The following is a 20,047-nucleotide window of genomic DNA, read 5'->3' on the forward strand; positions in this document are numbered from 1 at the left end:
GGAAAAAATGATTGAAATGTTTTTATACAAATGCAAATCCATACATATGCAATTTCTGTATAATGTATATCAGGACTGAAGTTTATGGCCTGTTGTTCTTACAAAGATTGCAATGTACAGCTATTATTTTAATGGAAAGGTGAAAGTAAAAGAGCAGGTGAGTGTTTTAGCTGTGCAGATGCATAAAAGTTGGCAGTAAGAAGCTGTGATTTACAGACTGGTTCAACATCTTATGTAAATATGAAGCTAGCCAGAACCGCATCATTAGTCCTCTGTGGATTCTGCATTTATAAACCTGATTTGTTGACAAAATGTGTATCCATTAGAACCTGCTTTTTCTTTCTTTCTTTCTTTTTTTTTTTTTTTTTGGTCTGTTATGACAGTTAATAGAAAAAGCACCTTTTTCCTTGTTAAAAATAATATGAAATTAGCAATAGTAAGTGCTAAAAATGAAGACCCTCTTGATCTGTAATTTCACAGAGGAGTAGAAACTTCCTTTTTCATTTTTACTGAAGAAAAGGAGAGCCCAATCATGAAGCTCTTATGTTTTGCTTTATTGAGATACCCTCGGTATTTAGAAAAACAAAACATGGCATTCAACTACAGTCAGTGCATATAAACAACTATTTCTTCTACAGCATCCCAAGTCTGAGGAAAGATGAGTTCTTGAATGTCATGTATAAGTCTTATCATTGAAATAGTCAGCCAAAGCTCTACGCCCACAGCCTTAGGCTGAAATCTTTATGCAGTGAGCAGTTTGCTATATGCAGCAGCATTCTTGGTGTATCTGGGTGTAGGCTGAGAAGCTGGATTTTGCATACTTTGTAGGACGCCATAAGAGCTACAGACAAAATAGATGGCTGTTGCTTACTAAGGGCTGAGACCATGATGCTGTCTTTTCCCAGCAACAGTTCATGACTTCTCAAACTCCAAAATACAGAAAAGAGAGTACAGTTCTTTCTACCTGTTTTGGAGTAAGTGTTGGTGATGGAAAAGAAAACAAAAAACCATAAAGGCCAATTTTGTCCATGAAAGTACTTTTCTGTTCACCTGCTGCTTCTTTGTTCTTAAGTGACCTCTTTGTGTCCACTGAATGTGTCTTATTCAAAATGACAGTCAGCATGAAGAGATCGGCTAAGATCACTTTTACTCTGACTATTCACTGTTTGTTCTTCTTTTTGTGATTTCTTTTTGTGGTTTTTTGTTTGGTTGGTTGGTTGTTTTTTTTCTTTCACTTGTTAATTTGTTTTGGGGGGATATTTGGGCTTGGGGGTATTTTGTTGCTGTTTTGGGGAATTCTCTAAAGGGTAGACTGAAGTTACAGAAAGTTTCCAGAAGAATAGGACTGCCTATTAATGCTAAGTAATGCTCTTATATGACAGTTGCAGTTTATTCAAGAGCCTGATCTTGTTCTCCTCACTTATACAATCAAAGCTACGCAAATAGCAGTTATTCATTTAAGTAGGCTAAGCAATGATGTTTTAGCTAAGACTGGACAAGTCACTTGTGTCTTCTTACACAATAGAGCTCCAAGGGGAAGCCTTCACAAGTACACATTTGCAATTTCATTTTCTTACCAGTGTTATCAGATCAGATTTGTTCAGTCTTTCCTTAGACATCATTGTGTTTCCTCAGACTTCAATGCGTCACTAAGGAATGAGAAAATTCTGAGTAACTGTCTAAGATCTTTTGTTTAAAGATGTGTATATAGAAAAGTTACTTTTCTGGTAAAAATTAAATAGCCACTTTTACAGTAAACCTTTAGAGTCAATAAGAAATTGATTGTTTTAAATATATTCTCTGAATATTTTATTGTATGAAATTGTAGACTGAGAAACAAGACTATTTTATGAAAAGAAATTGCATATATAAAATTGCTAATCAAATCTCTCTTCAACAGCAAAGCATTTTTCAAATCCAGTGAAATTTTCTAATCGACTGCCTAGTGCTAGCGCCCACACACAGAGCCCTTGCCATGCCAACTCTTATAGCTACGGTCAATGTAGTGAAGACACCCACATAGCAGCAGCTGCTGCTATCCTGAACCTTTCCACCCGCTGCAGGGAAGCAGCAGAGATCCTCTCCAACAAACCACAGAGTCTGTCTGCCAAGGTACGGTAGTCCAAGAACCTGGAGGGTGTGCTAGCTACTGAACTGTGCGAATAAACTGTCTTTCATGTTATTGACTGCATTAAATCCCCCAAAAGAAGGCTTCTGTTTGCATGCTCTTTTGAAGAGAAAGAAAAAAAATATGTAATGTAGTGACCATTTATTTATAAAAATAAATAAATAGCAGGAGTGATGCTGCTACTCTTTTTATAATTGAACCCTAAATACAAGGAGGAGATTTTGTGGGAATAATAAAGAAGGATATATATGAAATTCAGCAATGATCTGTGTCAGATAATGAGTTAGATATGTTTAAAAAAGGAATTTTCCTCTCTCTCTGAAACCTGCCATTAACAATCATTTTGGAGACTCTTAAAAAAAAAACAAACAACTGATTAATCAAGGTGATATTTTGCTTGCAATGAAACAGGTCTACATCTATTGAGTCTGCTCTATTTTGAGCTCATTTGACAGTTTGACAAGGTGTAGAAAGATAAATAACAACCAACTTGGATAAAAATGCTTGTTTCTCTCTCTGTGAGAGAGGAGAATCAGACCCACAGTATTTGGAGATAGATAATTTGGGCAAGTCTGTCATAATGGAATGCTGCCTAATCTCGTAGATGTTTGTGTGGCTTTCATGTTTTGGTTTCTGCTCTGCGTTTCCTCACAGATCTTTATGATTTACAAATGGTACTGTGTTAGCTATGAGCCTTATTTTCTGTGCCATTACATGGTATTATAATGCTGATGAAAACAGACAAGATTTTCTTCTGATGGCTGTGCATGCAGGAGCACTGTTATTTGCTATTTGCATTAAAGTTCCATGTGCTCCATTACAATGAAACTTTTGAAAGCTCTGTGTAGATGAGGATTTGCCATTACAAGAACTTGAGAAGAAATCACTGGGGAGAGAAAAGAGATGCATTTATTCAAGACAGAAATTATCAGGTGTGTTTCTGCTATGGGACTCCAAGTCTTGATATGTATTCCAAATGGCCAGTGATTGTTACATTGCAAGTCTCAGGGAGGCTAGAGGTGGCTTCTGCAGCTCTTGGTCTACAAATTTTGTTGGGCTTCTGTCCACTACTGATAAGAGACTACCTGTTATCCTTTGACAGGAACCACTTTTTTTTACCACAAAAAAAAAAAAAAAAAAAAAAAAAAAAAGTGGTTCCTGTCAGGCAACACAAGTCATTCTCTTTTGCATAGCAGTATCTCTTATTTTTCTGACTTTTATTTCCATTTGTGGGGTCACAAATCTTGAAACCAGTACTGGGAGGTGCCACAGAGTATACATTTTAGTATGTCTATATGCATTATCCATAATTTAGCTTATACTGCACATGAAACCTTTCTCAGGTGACAGATCTGTCCCTGACAGCTGCTGCAAAGAGGTCCTTCCGCTGATCTTCAATAGAGACTTCTAACATGAAAATGGAAACCGATGCCAATGGCTGGATTACATTGCTGCTGCAGCCTTTGGCTGACCTCAGCAATACAACTTTCTTGCCAAAGAAGAGCAGTAAAGGGACCAGACATAAACCAAAGATTTTCTCCTCCATACCTGCTTCACAGTTGCCAAATGATGAGGAAGGTTTGAATGGAAGTGAATATAATAATATCAATACAAAAGAACACTTGGGACACATAGCTTACTCCTTTTTTACAGCTAGGAATCCAACCTAAAAGAAAATCACCTGCATACCTTGCTATCTATCTGCCTGCTTCTACTTTTGCCAGACTTTCTGGAGGGCATACTGCTACAAAACATCTGACAGAAGAATCAGAATTAGCTTCTGGCTAGAACACAGGCAAGTGAGCCCCAAACAGATTTGGTGGCCAAAACCACACAAAACTGTTTTTATTTGCATTTGGCTATTTATTACTTTCGGAACTAAAGTAGAATTAAGTTTCTAGAAAACTCTCTTCAGTGTAGATTTTTTTGTTTGTTTGTTTGTTTTTTTTTAATGTAAAAATGCAAAACATGTATGAGGATATATCTAAAAGGTACCACCTATTTGCCTTTTTTTTTTTTTTTTTAAATTCTTCTGTGGCTTGTATTGGTCACAAAGGTAGATTTTTTAATGATAGAGTATTGTACATTTTTAGATTATCAAAAACATTTCCTGAGGATTTTTTCAGTGTTGAGACTCAAATAATTCACCTTAAGCTAATGACTGCAAATTTAATGATATAATTTTCCTGTTCTTGATAGTACACACATTCACCAGAACTGAAAACACTTATGTAGGGTGGCTGTGTTTATAGTTCTGTAGAGTCAGACCTCTGAGTCCTGACCCTGCCACTTTCCTTTGTTCGTTACCAAATAAAACCTGATTAGCATCATTCTTACTTCCGTGGATCAAAGCCCCTGACTTCTAAAGGTCTTTTCTATTACATGAGCTCCGTGCAGCCTCCCACCAATCCAAGCCACAATACTTGGGAGCCAGAGTGATAGGAAAAGGGCCAATGGGACCACAGAGGATATGGTGAAATACTTTCCAAGTACAGTTTGGAAAGATCTGTAAAATACCATGCTTCTACATTTTAAAAGAGAATTTGAACTTCAGTCCTTTTAAGCAATTGCCATATTCTTGTTTTCTTTATTTATTTATTGACCTCCAAGGACTTGTCTTTTTTTTTTTTAGTAAGAGCTGGATGTTTCAACTTGAATGCTCACTACTTTTCTGCAAATATGGATATATACTACTTAAATGAAAAAGAGACTTTTTTTTTTTTTCACTGCAATTTTTCAATTTTTATTAACTCAATGGATTTTCAATTTTAATTGGAAATGATCACATATTCTCTGCATTTCAGTTCAAAAGGGAGAATCCAAGGCAAAAAAATTACAAATTAAAAAACTTAAAGAATACCTTTACTCTTTAATGTTCATTAAAATGGATCCTACACTTTCCCTGTGAAATCTCTCTATGCTGTGTGCTATTTACTAAGACATTCAGCTACTTGATTATACCATATTTAAAATAAGTAATACCACATTAACTTTATAGTGTCTAGGCCATTCAGTTTCACAGGTGCGGACACCAGTAAGCTGTTCCCCTGCTTATACTGATCAGCCAGTTCTCGTGTGGTCTATATGCCAAACCAGTACACTGGTGTCCATTTGATTTCCAGCTCATGTTGCTACTTTCAGCTCCTACAGAAGTAAACAGAAGGACTCCCCTTGAACAATTACCCTGCAGTTTCCAGCATGGCGCAAAAGTCTACATTATCATAGCATCCATTCACTATTTACAGCCCTCACCACATTCACATCTCACAGAGGTAGTTACAAGCAATGTAATTTAACTGTATCCCCATCACTACTGCTTGCCAAACATTTTGTTGAATGTTTTGGTGTTTTTCCCACCTGTTTAGACAAAATGGCATATGCATGCTATGCCTTGAAAGAAAACAAAAAATGACACTTGCTAAAAATATTTAAAGTTCAAATTCTGTTTTTGAACAAAATTATGTCATCTCTATATTCTTGGATACTGATGGGGATAATTACATCAATTATTTCAACATTGTAGTCAGTGTAGTCACTTACCATGACTGTCAGGCATTCTTTTATTCCAAATACCTTAAAACCTAAATACAGAGTGAAAAATAAGCCAATCCCACTAGGTTCCATCCTGTTATACTGCTGTGCATGTTGCTCCTTGAATAAGTTCTTGGCTGCCTTTATTTAATTTGTGAATTGCTCTGGGCTGAAACCGTGACTTCATCTGTGTCTCAAATATCACTGGGCAGCTACAAGTTTTCCTGCTATGTCTCTGTATTTCAATTTAGTACAGATAAATTCAATTGCTTAAATTCACATCTGAGGTATGCGTGCATTTATTCTTATTGATTGTGACTAGAAAAAAGAAAAAAAGTAGTCTTTCAGATGGAATCAAACTAAGAATAGCATTCACACACAGGGCAAGATAGATATTAGTTCCAGACTTATTTCTCATGCTAGAACTGAAAAGCCCTTTCGAGCTTTCTAAGCCAGACCAAACTGCTAGTGGGAAGGCAAAATCATTGAAAATGTTGTTTCTTTGGACTTATTTAGTATTAAAAGTTATAACTGATGCCAACCAAGGTAAAACTCTTATATATAATGACACAATCTCCCTTAGGGCACAGGTTTGAAATAAGGTTCCTACAGACACAATAATTCACTCTTTCTGATTCATCTGTGAGATAAAGCTTAACTTGTAATCATTACTTGAGACAAACTGCAGCATATTAAATGTTTTGAGCCACCAAATGAACCCAAAATGTATGAAATAACACAGTAACAATTTATGAAAAAACTAACAAACAAACAAAAACCTTCTCCCTTTATTATCTTGGCTTATACACTTGAGTTCCAAGACAAGATTAAATAATGTACTAGATAATACTTTGTAATACTTTTGACATAAAATGAAGTGAAAAAGCCTGACTTTAAAGTATAAGGCACTTGAAGAAGATAGAGACTATTTCATAGTCTAATTTGTGTTAGTCTTCATTTTAGATGGATATTCTTCATAGAGTACTACCTGTACTTTATCTTATTTACTGTATAGATCGTGGAATGAAGAAAATATGTTTCAGTCTTATTTCTCTCAATTTTCATTCTGAACTCCTTTTTCCAGCTGCTTTTAAAACCTATGGGAATGATTACACTGTCAGTGATGTGGGAGCAGATAAGCAGTAACCTGAATTTAATTACTGTAGGTCTCCTCTCACCCTTATTGATTTTTCTTCATTGCTCCAGTAGATTTTTCCCTGGTTTACATCAGTGTAAATGTAAATAAGATCAAAATCAGATTCCAAAGATTCAATCTGCTGTAAAATATTATGTTAGGAAATAATAAGATACATTTGCATCTTTATTTTACTTAAGTTTTAAGAGAAAAGACAGAAAGTATAAATAGTTTTTTGTAGGTACAATTAAATATGTAATTAAAAATGGATAAACATGGGACAGATCCTGTACAGACTAGAGACAACAGATCTTCCTTTCACTGAGAACACAACCTTTAAAAGTCTGGGATAAGCACAGTAAGTGCCATTTTCTGTCAGCATGACACATTACTGCTTTAGCATTTTTGCCATTTTTGTCTTTTTAGTTCCAGTTTAAAACTAATGTAAAAATAAATGTGGTAAAACAAGCAAAGCAGACATATTGAGAGGAGGGTAGGATGAGAATAGGAATGAAAACTGGAGCTGTAGTTCTGACCATCATCTCTCTGCCATTTGTAGTTTGCTATGAATGTAAAAAAGTGATAGCTATTTTATACTGTTCTGAATAAAAACCCATGCTGTAAACGTGTGATCCATCCTGTGATGGGCAAAAGGGGATATTTTTCCATGACTATATTTAATTGCTATGTGCATCTGTGAGCTCACTTAAACCCCATCTGTACTCTTCTACTTCACAAACACACAACCCAGCCTTTCCTGATCAGAATTAGGTGCGTTGGACAACACAGCTTCTGCACGAATTTCAGGAAAGTGCTGGTATCTATCTATCTATGTTAGTAAAATATTCTCCTTAACACTCAAAGCTCTTTTTTCAGTTAACGGTAGCTGTTTCCCAATATTATCTGGTGTACAGTTTCATCAAGGAGGGAACCTTGAATACTTTTGGTCTCTTTTGTTGCCATTGTTGCCTTCTGAGTAGCTGATATTTTGTCAGTGACAGAGAATCTGCACTATTTATGGGTTTTGCACTATAAAACTACTGCAGCCCAGTCACATGGCTTCCTTTTCTAAGCCATCTGTCACAGAGGTCTGGAATTTTATGTGAATGTTGGTTGTGCAGACTTAACCCAAGTTTTTTTATTACAAAAAATGTCAGCAACTACAATATTTAGCATTTTACTTTACATTGGTCATTAAACTTGATTACTGTAGCTCTGTTTCATTGCTATAGTTACATATCAACTCTGAAGCCAAAAAACACTGGGGCGATCATGGCAGAGCTGTATTGTCAGATCCTGGAGTGTGAACTTGGCACTGATATAGTTAATATCTTGGATTTTTGTAACTAAGGTTTATTAATGCTGGTTTAAAAATGTATTTGATATTATACAGATGGCATAAGATGTGGTGGATACTAAGTTATTATCCAGGATAAGCTGCACTGTCAAATTCAGGGCTTAAAACTATCACAGGAGATTAAACTATTTACTAAAAAGGGGCAGAAAGATATAAGCAAAGCATCTTAGTATGAACATATTAGAAGTGTATTTACTTCCCATAAATATAATAAAACATCTCTTTAAGCTGTATGATTGAAAATGTGAACTTTGTCATGCAGACGAAGCAAATATAAGAAGTGTCTGAGTTTCTGAACTGGGGACAAGCAGATGGCTTGGTATGCTTCAGTCTAGGTGTGCATCTGTCGCAGGCCCATAAATACAAAATGGAACCAGGATCCCCAAGTAAGGAGAGATCACTGAGCCTGAAATTTTCATCTTTTACCAAAATTTTCCTTATGATAAAAATATTTCATCAGCTGCATTTCACCTTTAAATGAGTAACCATGGACAGTGGTAGAAGACAAGGCTGCATGAAGAAAGCTTGTGCCTTACGTCCAACTGACTTTGTCATGTCACACTTTCAGCACAGAGGAAGAATTCCCTGCTTCATTGCAACTGATTTTAAAATCCATAAGTAAGCATAAATTTGGTTGCTCTATTTTTAACCATTCAATGGAGACTAATCTCCATCAGTAGTTAATGGAAAAAAGAAAAAAGAAAAAAAAAAAAGAGAGAGAGAGAGAGAGAGATTTTCTCTGTCGGTGTCTCATCTCCTCCTAAGAAAGAGATAAAAGTAAAATGGAAAGACTTGCTCCCCGGGCATATCTGTCTCCTATTTACAACAAAGGATTTAAGTGATTCACTTGTGGTACAGGCTTACTTTTTATTTATTCTGAATAAGAAAGCTTGAGGTGTGCTAATATTTGAGGCTAGATATGTTGGATGCTGGGTAACTACCTCCGAAGTTACCCAGCATCCAACATATCTAGCCTCAAATTCCGAAGTAGCTTCTGAGATTTATGGTGACAGAAATAGAAAATAGTACTGACAAAAACAACAGGAGGACTCATCAGAATTAAATATAGCATTCAACATAAGTACTACTTCGCATGACCTTGCCATTTATCTCTGTAGTCTCTGTATATTTTCCAACTTGTTCAGGTTAACACGTACAACTAGGCTACCAAGTGTTCTTTCAGAAGGCACCTTTTTCACCTCTTCTGCTACTTGATTTAATAACTGCTGTCAGTAGTAAGGACCAGCCTTACCCATATCTAAACACTATGTCAATATGCAGTGTTGCTCCCTGCTTAAGACATACATATTAATTCCAGACAGCATTACTGCATTTGAAATAGAGCAAAGGAACGAAAATCCCAGCTATACAAAGAACATATCAGGCAATTATCTGCAGACAGGAATTGCAATGGTCAGAAAGAAGTTCATAGTGGTAAAATCATCAGGTCACTAGTTATCTGTCCACAAGAATAGGACAAGGAAGTAGTATCTCATCAATGAATGAAAGCAAGGTTTTAGGACCAGAGGGAATGGTTTCAAGCTACGGCAGGAGAGATTCAAGCTGGACATTAGGAAGTATTACTTCATAGAAAGGATGGTCAGGCACTGGAATGGACTACCCAGGGAGGTGGTGAAGTCACCGACCCTGGAGGTGTTCAAGGAACAACTGTATGTTGTGGTGAGGGACATGGTTTAGTGGGAGCTATTGGTAATAGGTGAACAATTGGACTGGATGATCTTTTAGGTCTTTTCCAACCTTGGTGATTCTATGATTCTATGATCTAAAGGATGATGTGGTCATGCAAAAGCCTGCTTAGGCCTATGTCCAGAAGGAAAAAGACTGTTTTCTCAGTGCAGGAAGTGCTCAGGGTTAGCCCTCACAATGTGAGCATAAGGTGAAATTTTTTGTTGGATCTATGAATAAGCTGTACTTTCAGGAGCTTTTTGTCATTTCAAGAAGATTTTTTACTGTGGAAGGCAGAATAGTTTGCTTTTCTTCCTTGGTTCTCATATAACTAAGCAGCACCAGCCCTTTCGTATGAGCAGGAGCTGCCTTGAGAGATTCTTCCAGCCTGTAAAGAGAAGTTGGGTCTCTTTCCAAACTGCTGCTTGTTATACTTCCCAGAATAGCAAAGGCTTTGTTAACTCATATTGGAGGTCTCCATCAAGAAGATTCTTCCAAAGATTCTTCTGTGGCTGTCTATTGCTCACTATGCAGACCTTGGTTTGTGGCAAAACTTTAGAAGGTGATTTCCAGCTCATTTTATGATTAATATCATAATATGTGAAAAATTCTCCTACAAGTGTTTCTTTTAGGCATATTTCTTACCCCTCCTTTTCTCCCCCGTGGTGCAGACCAAATATTTGTGAGGTGCGGGGGGAAGGGAACATATGTGATGCTGGTGATGACCTAAACAATGCATTAATGCTTTTAACTGTGAATTGGGGTCATAGTTTTCTGTAAGAGTGAAAAGATCAAGAAGATTTAAAGCTAAACTTTTTTTAAATAAAACTAGATTTAGAGTGTATAGGCTATGGTTTAGAGGCATCTTATTTAAATTCTACTTACAATGTTTAAGCTGAGATGCAAGGACACCATTACTGAAGCTACTCTTAAGTCTGCCTAAGAGTTGGTCATTAACTGATATAAATCGAAAAGCTGGTTTTATATTCAGATAAATTTAAATAAAAGCATGCATTTATACTTATCCTTTAAAAGCACCACATGCTTATGTTGCAGCTTCACCATATCTGTATTTAAGCATGTTTCTATTTCCTGTTTCGTGTCAGGGGGCTGAAATAGAAGTGGATGAAAATGGCACTCTGGATTTGAGCATGAAAAAGAACCGAAGCCAAGACAAAGTTACGCCTCTCACTTCTTCCAGTACAGTACTTCCCACTCCTTCCTCTTCTCCTTTCAAAACAAGCAGCATCCTGGTAAATGCAGCCTTCTACCAGGCTCTTTGTGAGCAAGAAGGCTGGGACACACCAATCAACTACAGCAAGACACATGGCAGGAAAGAAGAAAAAGAGGTATTTTTTTTTCAGTTTCTGAGTGATTTTTTGTCTGGCGGATGAGTGATCAGATAATGGTATATCAGTAAATCTCTGCCAGTGAGCCTTAGATCTCACATGTGAGTCTATTGGTTTAGAATCCCATCTGAGAGCTGAAATTCAGAAACAAAAATTTGTTTGAAATTCCTGAAGGTTTTTGTTACAAGTAGCACAAAAGTATATGTATGTGATTTCCACCAATACTGATGACTTTTATTCCATAAGAAAACATAAGGGAAAAATGTAAGAGTACATACAAATCTCTTTTCTTTTCTACCTATCCTAGGAAAGGTAATAAGTCAAAGTTGAAGCACAGAAGAGTAAGTGAGAAGACCAACTAAAATTTCAGTAAATGCTTTTACTTAGTGACTTTGCACATTTCATGGCTATTCTTTTAGATTCCCCCTTCCAACTTGATAATGAACATGATTTTGGTTTTGTTTATTTGTCTTACAGATTATTGTATGCTAGCAACATGGCAGGACAGTCTTGTATTGTTTTTCCCCCTTTTATTTGACAAGCTTTGGCTTTCAGTCAATTTTCTTTTTCTGGCTGTTAGAGTATGGATTACTTGACTTTTTCTTAAGTAAAGAAGAAATCATAAGTCATTTTAAGCCTAATAAGCCAAAGTCATGCTAATTAACATAAACAAGCCTTAGTGATAACTTTCTGAAGTAGAATATTTTGATTTGAACTTTTTTATTTGGGTTCAAATACATTTCCTTTCTATTTGTTGTTTTTATACTGAATAAAAAATTTGAACATTTTAATTGTTACAGAATTATCTTTTCTTCAAATATAAAAACTGATACTTTAAGAAGACATACAGAATAGTAAATCTGCTTAGAGGTTAGGGGATTCACACTTACTTTCCAAAAAAATACCAGGAAATAGAAGATAATTCAGTTGAACGCACTAAAATCTCTCAGGATTGGGTAGAGATCTGCCAAAATAAGACAATTTGTGCTATGGTGGATCATTTCTTGGGGGCAGGATTGTCTTGAAAAGCACACTGCTGACACCTCTATGGGGCTGACTGTGCTCTCTGCCTAAGCCACAAGACTCTAGGAACCTGTATTAGTGTTCCGGAGTGAATTTCACACAAGACAGTAGGCTGAGGTCCCCAACTTTGAGAAAATTGCCTTGCTGTAGATCAGTAGATGCTGCAGACTTGGCAGGGGCCTGTTCTGTTGCTCAACCTCCCTGCAGCTACTGCGGATTTGAGAAGGAGCTATAGCAGAAGCACCTCCAAGTTCCCCACTCTTGATGGACTTTCAGATTGCCAAGACATGTGGCTGCCTGATTCACTCAGCACCAGAACAGGGAACTGGAGGCATCAGCATACTATACAAAATGACAAAGATCACTGTTCAGGCACTCTTGCCCCTCACACTCTGTGCTTTGACACTATATGGCTTGTTCCTAATTGAGGATCTGGACCCAGACTTCTGCTGTGAGCTTTTGCCATCCCAGGGAACATCAGTGTGTCCAGTGATCTCGGGGACAGAGTCTCTGTTTTGCAAATCGAAGACTGGCACTTATCCTTATGCAAAGAAAATGACTGATTATATCTATTTCTAATTCATTGTTATCTGTTTCATATGCACAACAGTTGCTTAATTTTGGTGGTAATTTCCAGAAAATATTGTCTCTCTCTCTCTCAGTGAAATAGCCTGTCCAGATGCCCCCTAAAAAAAAAAAATCTGAATTTGGAAAAAGCTCAAAATCACTCCAAAAGGAAAGCTCTGAGAAATAACTAGAGCTGTCAGTTAGTTCAACTGTCAGTTCTCCAAAGATTTCAGGGCTTAAAAATGTTAAAAGTGCCAGATGCTATTATCTGTTATTCATGTTACCATTATGTTCTGGTCTTTGCTGAAATCAATATAAACTTCCATCTGTACATTAATGGAGTTTCATTGCTTGCTTGCTTTCTGTAGTGTGCATGCGTGAATACACACATGCTCTGTAGAAAATAGTAGTGTTTTGATGGATTGGGCTGGTTTTCCTTTTAGTCTGGTATTCTTCATAATTTTAATAACATTTAATTATAAATCCCCTCAACTAGGAAAGAAAAATTATACATACACTTAGCTGTCACCATCATCTTTTAAAAGACCAAGAAGTAGGAAACACTGAAGGTGTTATCCCAAGGGTTTATCTTGACATCTAAAGCTAAGACTTTAGAGATAGATGTGGTCATAGAATCATAGAATAATATAATTATTCAGGTTGGAAAAGGCATTAAGATCATTGAGTAAAATGATGACCCAACCATACTACCCTAACTAACCCTGCACAAAATCATGTTCCTGAGCACCACATCCAAACAGTTTTTAAATACATCCAGGGATGGTGACTCAACCACCTCCGTGGGAACTGGTTGAGTACTGGCTCTAAGGCCACAAAAGGCAAAGTTTGGATATTCTTCTGGACCTTGGGAGAATTTTTCTCTCTTCAAAGAAGTGCAGCTATGAAGTCCTTGTTGGATTTTCTGCATGTCTGTGCATGCATAGCTGTTGGTTAAAAGATTTAAAAATCTTTGTCTGGAAAAGTTGATGATAGAAATCCAGAATTAAATTCTGAAAAAGAAAAAAAAGAAAAAAAAAAAAGTGTGGTATGAATATCATATACATTACAAATATACATATAGATATACTTATGTGAACCTTTATCTTCACATATTATTATTTTAAAAGTATTCTGTACATCTGTACATAATTAAATGAAATTGTGTATATCAATCTCAATGCTGCTGCACTTTGTCAAGTCCCAGTATGTAGAATTAATAGCCAGTGCTCTCTGTGCAGTAAGTATCAGTCAGTGACTTGACAAATATCTCACACACAGAGGTTTCTTGTCTAACAGTTGATAAAGAGATATCTTCCATCTGAGTGAAAGAACACAAGATTTAAGTGGAAACACTAAGAAACCCTGCAGTGTGAGAAGGCTGATATCTGTCTGGTCCTTAGATATTTTTAAGATTCATTCCATATATGCACTAAATCTTTAGAAACATTGTTGTTCCCTAGTTCAGTAATACAGATGTAGCCTCTTGGACTTAGCTGATAAAAAAATAAACACAACTGATAAGTCAACTTTCTTCAACATCCATTATATTAAATGGAAACCAACCTACCTAGGCTTTCTGAAGTTATCTTGATATCTTAGCCCGGCAGCTGTCATGAGAAGTTCACCAATTTATTGTTCTTTTGTGAGATTTTGATTTTAAGGAGAGTTACAATAGTGATAATTGCTGTAGAAGCTTTAATTTACATGTATGAAAGAAAATTAGATCAGAACATGTGAAAAGACATAGTAATTAAATAAAACTTTCTTTCTGCATCTTGAAGAGGAAAGCCATCCCCATATGCCACTAGAATCAGGATTTAAATTAATGTTGGAAAAACAGTCTCTCAGGTTGCTTGTATGCAGTACAAAGCTGTAGTTCCTTTTTTCAGTTCTTAGCTTCTTGGCTTCCATGTTTGGATGTCTTTCAAATATTTAGTATTTCTATATGAAGATCTTAGTAATGCTCATCTTTCTTTTTTTACTTTCTTTTTTTTTTTTTTTTTTTACTCTCTATTACTACTTATGTGAAATTTTCCTTTATAAACAAAATTCCAAGAGCCTGAAATATATCATTTTACTTTTATATCTTAAAACATGACTTGTCAATTACTATGAAAGAGTATTTAGAAAATAAGACATGCATTTTTGCTTTCTACGTTTGTAGCAGATGAAATTATTCCTAAAAAAAACCCCACAAATGTGGCTCCAAAAATCAGCAGTAATTGATATATCAATAATATGACATGAATTTCTATGTGTATGTATAGTGCAAGTTGCAGTAGGTAGCCAGTATCAGAAAGCAGAAGGAAGTCATATTGAAGATTCAGTCTCCAAACAGGCAAAGATGAGCTGCCAGAATTGACGACCATATGGAAGCTTTATCAGAAGAAACACCCCCGCAGAGCTTACAAGTCCCAGTAGGCAGAATCTCCATTTTCAGTCCAGATTCTTCTCAGCCTTCCACTATGTGCTTAACAGTTCTGCAGACATCCCTGCCCCTCAGTCCTGGCACATTCATCAGCTGCACAAGCCCAGAGCACCAACCCTGAGAGTTTAGTAGAAGCTGAGAGGTCCTCCCCTTAACTGCAGGCAGCAGTTTCTGCTCCTTCATGTGGTAATCTGAGGGTGCTACCTGCCTGAGAATGAGAATGAAGTTGCAAATCCAACGTGAGTTCCCAGCAAGGATTTATTGAGATTTGATAATTGATGCTAAGGGCTTTGGAGATTTCTTGAATGATGCAGTATCTACAGAACATTATTCCAGAAGGGAAAATCTTAACCTTCAAAAAAAATAGTAATAATTGAAGGCATTAATCCTCAAAGCATTGTAAATGAAGATATTTGAAATGATCAAAGTTATGGGGGCTTTTTTTTTTTTCTTTTTATTTTTTTCCAGAAAATGAAATCGTTATATTCTCCAGGGCTCTGGATATCCAAAATGTTTTCCCAGAAGAGGGAATATTCATAGTGCATGCTATCTATCAAATAGCCTTGTAGCAATGATGATTTTAATCTCCAAGTAGTAGAAATCAATAACTACCCTTACCAGCCTGCTGCTAAAAAAATCTCTCTGTTTTTTTTTTTTCCTCATTATTTTTACTTTCTCAAGAATGCTGTCTTTGCATAAGACATCAGATCACTGCTTTCTACCAACCTAGAAAGTGTTGTATTTACATATTTATATAATATTTTTTTTTACTTTATGGTTATAATCTTTGAATTCATAATATGGTATAATGGTTCTCACATCAACTTTGTATAAAACACCACAAAACACTTGCACAGAAAAAGCAAGTATATACTTTCTGAAATCTTTTTTGCCTCTACATTCAACAATCACCTTAATTTTCTCTGTGTGTTTTTCTGTGGTCTTCATCATTGTTATATAAATATAAACCTGATTTTCCCTACATACATATTAAAACAGCATTTACCTTAAGAAATAATTTCACAATATAGTGTTCAACATTTTAAAAAGTTTACCTGGCAGTGCTTTCAATTACAATGCATTAAACTTTCTTAATCACTCCTCTTGTGGGGCTTTCAAAAATATTTTAAAAGATGCTCAAGTTATTTGTTGAATATGTAGAAGGCCTTGACAAGAGAAACCATTTGTCACACTCTCCTCTAATGTTTCAGAAAGATCCAGTGAGTTCTCCAGAAAACATGGAAGAAAAAAAGTATCCAGGAGAAGTCTCCATTCCAAGTCCTAAACCCAAACTCCATTCAAGGGATCTCAAAAAGGAACTCATCACGTGAGTCACAAAAAAAGGCCATGTTTTCCAGTTCCCTTCTAAATAACAAGTAAATTGTTTGTCTGAGTGCTGATTTGGGGTGCATTCGAGGGAACTGAGCAAGGAGATCTTCATGACTGATCAGTGCAGGTAGTTCCTGCTGTAGGTCAGCATGGAGCTGAGACAAGGCAGAGATAGGTCTGAGAGTCTGGTCAAATTCAAGACTTATACTATCCTCTGTATCGGTCCTTATTCTTCACATACATAGGTAAAAAATGGGCAACAGCTACAAGCAGGCTGTGTTAATATTTATGTAATTGAATAAATGTCATTTGGAAAGTATTTGTTACAGTTCCACTTCCAAGCGTTTGTGTAGAAGTACAGAAGATTTTGCAGACATTAAACAGACAAAGTTCAAAAGATAGTGAGGAGCTGCCCCAGGGTTTTCCAACCTGTAGGAAATCTGCTTAAGTTCTTAATTGGCTCCCTTCAAAGCATTCTGTCCTTCTGCCCAACTGAAAACCCAGAGGACTCACAAATTCATACTCTGTGAGAATAGACTGATGTTCTCTTTTCCCAAGAGAAGAGATTAATTTTCTTAGTTTTAAACTCCAAAACCTTACTGTCAAAAACTGCAAAGAATCCAGAATTCTTTTAAATCTTTTTGCACAGAACAGTTTATTCTAGTTCAGAATAGTTTCACAATTGTCACAATTCACAATCGTGAATTGTCACAACCAGCTCATAATACTGGTCACCTTTTAAAATCCCAATTAGGCTCTTCACAAAAACCTTCTGGATTCACATCAGCATTGCTATCAGTAGAGTGGTTTGTTGTTTTGTTTGTTTGTTTGTCATCTGGGATTGAGTGATCATTTATTCCACTTTTCTTTTTGTCCCCAGTACGAAGTAGGTCCCTCCAGACAAGGGGACATAGTATTACTTAGTGATACGAGTCTATAATATATCATTGCAGGCTCCTCCGTAAATAAATGAGTCGCATCCCATCACCTCGCTTCCTGCTCTCTGGATTCAGTGACACTGAATCAGTCAGATATGACTCTGTCTTTAGAAATCACATTTCCCTGGGGCAAGCTTCTATGAAGAGTGATTCTTTCACCTCATGCCGTGCAGCCTGCATGTTGCCTACTCACCACATTGTATCTGTACTTGTAGTTCATGACCTAAATTGAAAGAGGTCGTGTTTGTTTTGCCTCCTCTAAAACAACTGCAGACAAAAATACTCAGAGTTTATTTGCTGAAGACTCTAATGGCTTTTCTTTTGTACTATTTATTCCTTTGTAATACTGACCTGTTTTGAGATGGCTATGAAACAGTTTTCTAATCTCCAAAATAATATTCCTCCACAGTATTTACAAAAACAATGATAATCTGACAGTGGCTTTACTGTATTTTTTTCACACGATGAGTAGAAAGAGACAGGACACCTAAAATATAGCTGTTTTAAAATTCAATAAGAAATAGTTTTAATATATCAGCAGAATCTAGGTGCAATTATGGAAATCAGACTGCATTTCTGTGATACCACTAAGCCTCGAAACTCGTACAGAACAATCCAATACAGGTGGCTCCATCATGAGGAAGTTTTAAAAATGACATAAGCACTTGCAGAGGAAAAAAAAAATGACCCCATTATCTCATTTGCAGTGAACTACTGTATGAATATCAGCTCACTATCTCCTATTTTTCTATGCTGATTCTCTTTACCAAAACTACATTGCTCAGGTTGAAGTGGGCTGTGACATCTTGCTAAGGGTTTTTTTATGGATTTGAAAAGTTCCTAGCATTCTACCAGTTCATAGAAAATATCCAGGTGGGGATCTGAGGTATGCTTTACCCATGGAGCACTAACTAAATGTTTCTGTACAGCTTCTGAATGCCCTTCTTAACTGTGGGTCCAGTGAAACACAGCCATTTTATAAGGTGAATGCAGGGCTGCTGATAGAGGTTTTAAAGTATTCTAGAAAGGGTATATTGAACTCATCTCACCCACCCACAGATTGCATATCTTGCAATTTTTGCCTTCTTGCAGAGGAATATATCCCAATCTGATATGTGATCTCTGTGTTATGACTAAAGTTGAGTTGAGGGAAAAAAAATAACATTTTATCCATGTCAAACGTGCCTCCATCTCTTGGCATAAATGAAAAAAAAAAAAACAACCAAAAAAACATTGTGCTAAATGTACACAACTTTTACGCCATTTCTCATTTCAGGTGAGAAAAATCCCAGAAAAACACATTCACTTTGAACTTTAATTAATACATTTTCTGTTCTGCAAGCAACCATAGCATTTATTTCTCACTTATGTCAGCAAATAAAAATCCCAAATGCATGTCTAAAAAAGGTGACTTATTTTAGTTAGAAGCTAAAGGAACGATTTGAGATATTATTGTTCTCAGGCCTGATCAGATAGGAAACTTTACCTCTAGGATTTATGAACTGCAGTTAAAAATTGGTAGCAATAGTAAAGTTTCTTTTCAAGAATCTGAGCTGTAATTGAAAAACCTATGCAAAGCAAGGTGGTTTCATTTTCATAGATCAAAAAAATAAGGTTTTGGCTCATTTGCATGGTGAAAATAGGATTTTTTTCCTACTGTGCCTCAATTACTAATTGAAAACTAGGACTGTAATATATATTTTGTTAGTTCTTGTAGTGCCATGATAGTATTGAGATGGGTCATGATGATTATGATTGCCCTACATATCATTATGTACTTAGTTGCAGGGTAAGCTATGTGATTTGTTATATATGCTCTAACCTCTCACTGCATCTTTGCATAGCTGTCCGACTCCAGGATGTGACGGTAGTGGTCATGTAACAGGAAACTATGCTTCACACCGCAGGTAAGATACAACAGGAAAACCAAAGCAGGAAATAGTGCTACTTTTACTTGCTGTCATTTAACTTTTTTTCTTATACTAACCATGGATAAGTATTCAAAATTAACTTGCAGAAAATAATCTATACAGAAAAGTGTTTTCAGGTTTTATATTTTGTAGAACATCTGGACTCAATAGTCTGACGGACTTAGGCAGCATATGCTTATCACTCAAGCTGCATGACTTAGCAGAGACCTGTAGATAAGTCATTTAGTAAAGGCTGCATTTCCCTAAGTGAACAAGCGCTCTCTATACAGATGAGATATTGGATGGGATTTTAAATAAGGTTTCTGTAGATACCTCTGTAACTGGCTTTGAAATTCACAGAACTGCCAATACATTGCTGCCAATTATTTCCTTCCAAATAGCCTACTGTCTACCTGGGGGTTGAAACAATAATTTCTTCTGCTTCCTTCTGAGAACAAGATGGAAGCAGCCACATGGACCAGATGCTCTACCTGCCCTTTATGTAGAAAGAGCTCTGCACAACACCACATTGCCATTTAATGCTTTACAGGGACTTAGAAAACTCTAGCCCTAACCATATATGTTTCCAGTAATTCAAGACTAAGAGTCTGGCACATATTGTTCCTCCTTTGTCAACAGGAAACATTTGAGGGTCTGTTGTTTTCC

General features: G+C 36.3%; 1 protein-coding gene across 5 annotated transcripts in view; it reads left to right on the top strand.

Annotated features, from left to right (window-relative positions):
- ST18 (ST18 C2H2C-type zinc finger transcription factor) overlaps positions 1-20,047 on the top strand; it is a 174,966-nt gene that overhangs the window by 138,705 nt on the left and 16,214 nt on the right. For all 5 annotated transcript variants that reach the window (XM_032442722.2, XM_085537383.1, XM_032442724.2 and 2 more), the window contains 4 exons: positions 1,901-2,112; positions 10,944-11,186; positions 16,416-16,531; positions 19,316-19,378. In XM_032442722.2, coding sequence (XP_032298613.2) covers positions 1,901-2,112; positions 10,944-11,186; positions 16,416-16,531; positions 19,316-19,378 — 634 coding nt within the window. The remainder of the gene's footprint in view (positions 1-1,900; positions 2,113-10,943; positions 11,187-16,415; positions 16,532-19,315; positions 19,379-20,047) is intronic.

This window comes from Coturnix japonica, chromosome 2 (assembly GCF_054131305.1).
Source record: "Coturnix japonica strain WE chromosome 2, WE-NBRP24, whole genome shotgun sequence".
Taxonomy (NCBI): Eukaryota; Metazoa; Chordata; class Aves; order Galliformes; family Phasianidae; genus Coturnix; species Coturnix japonica.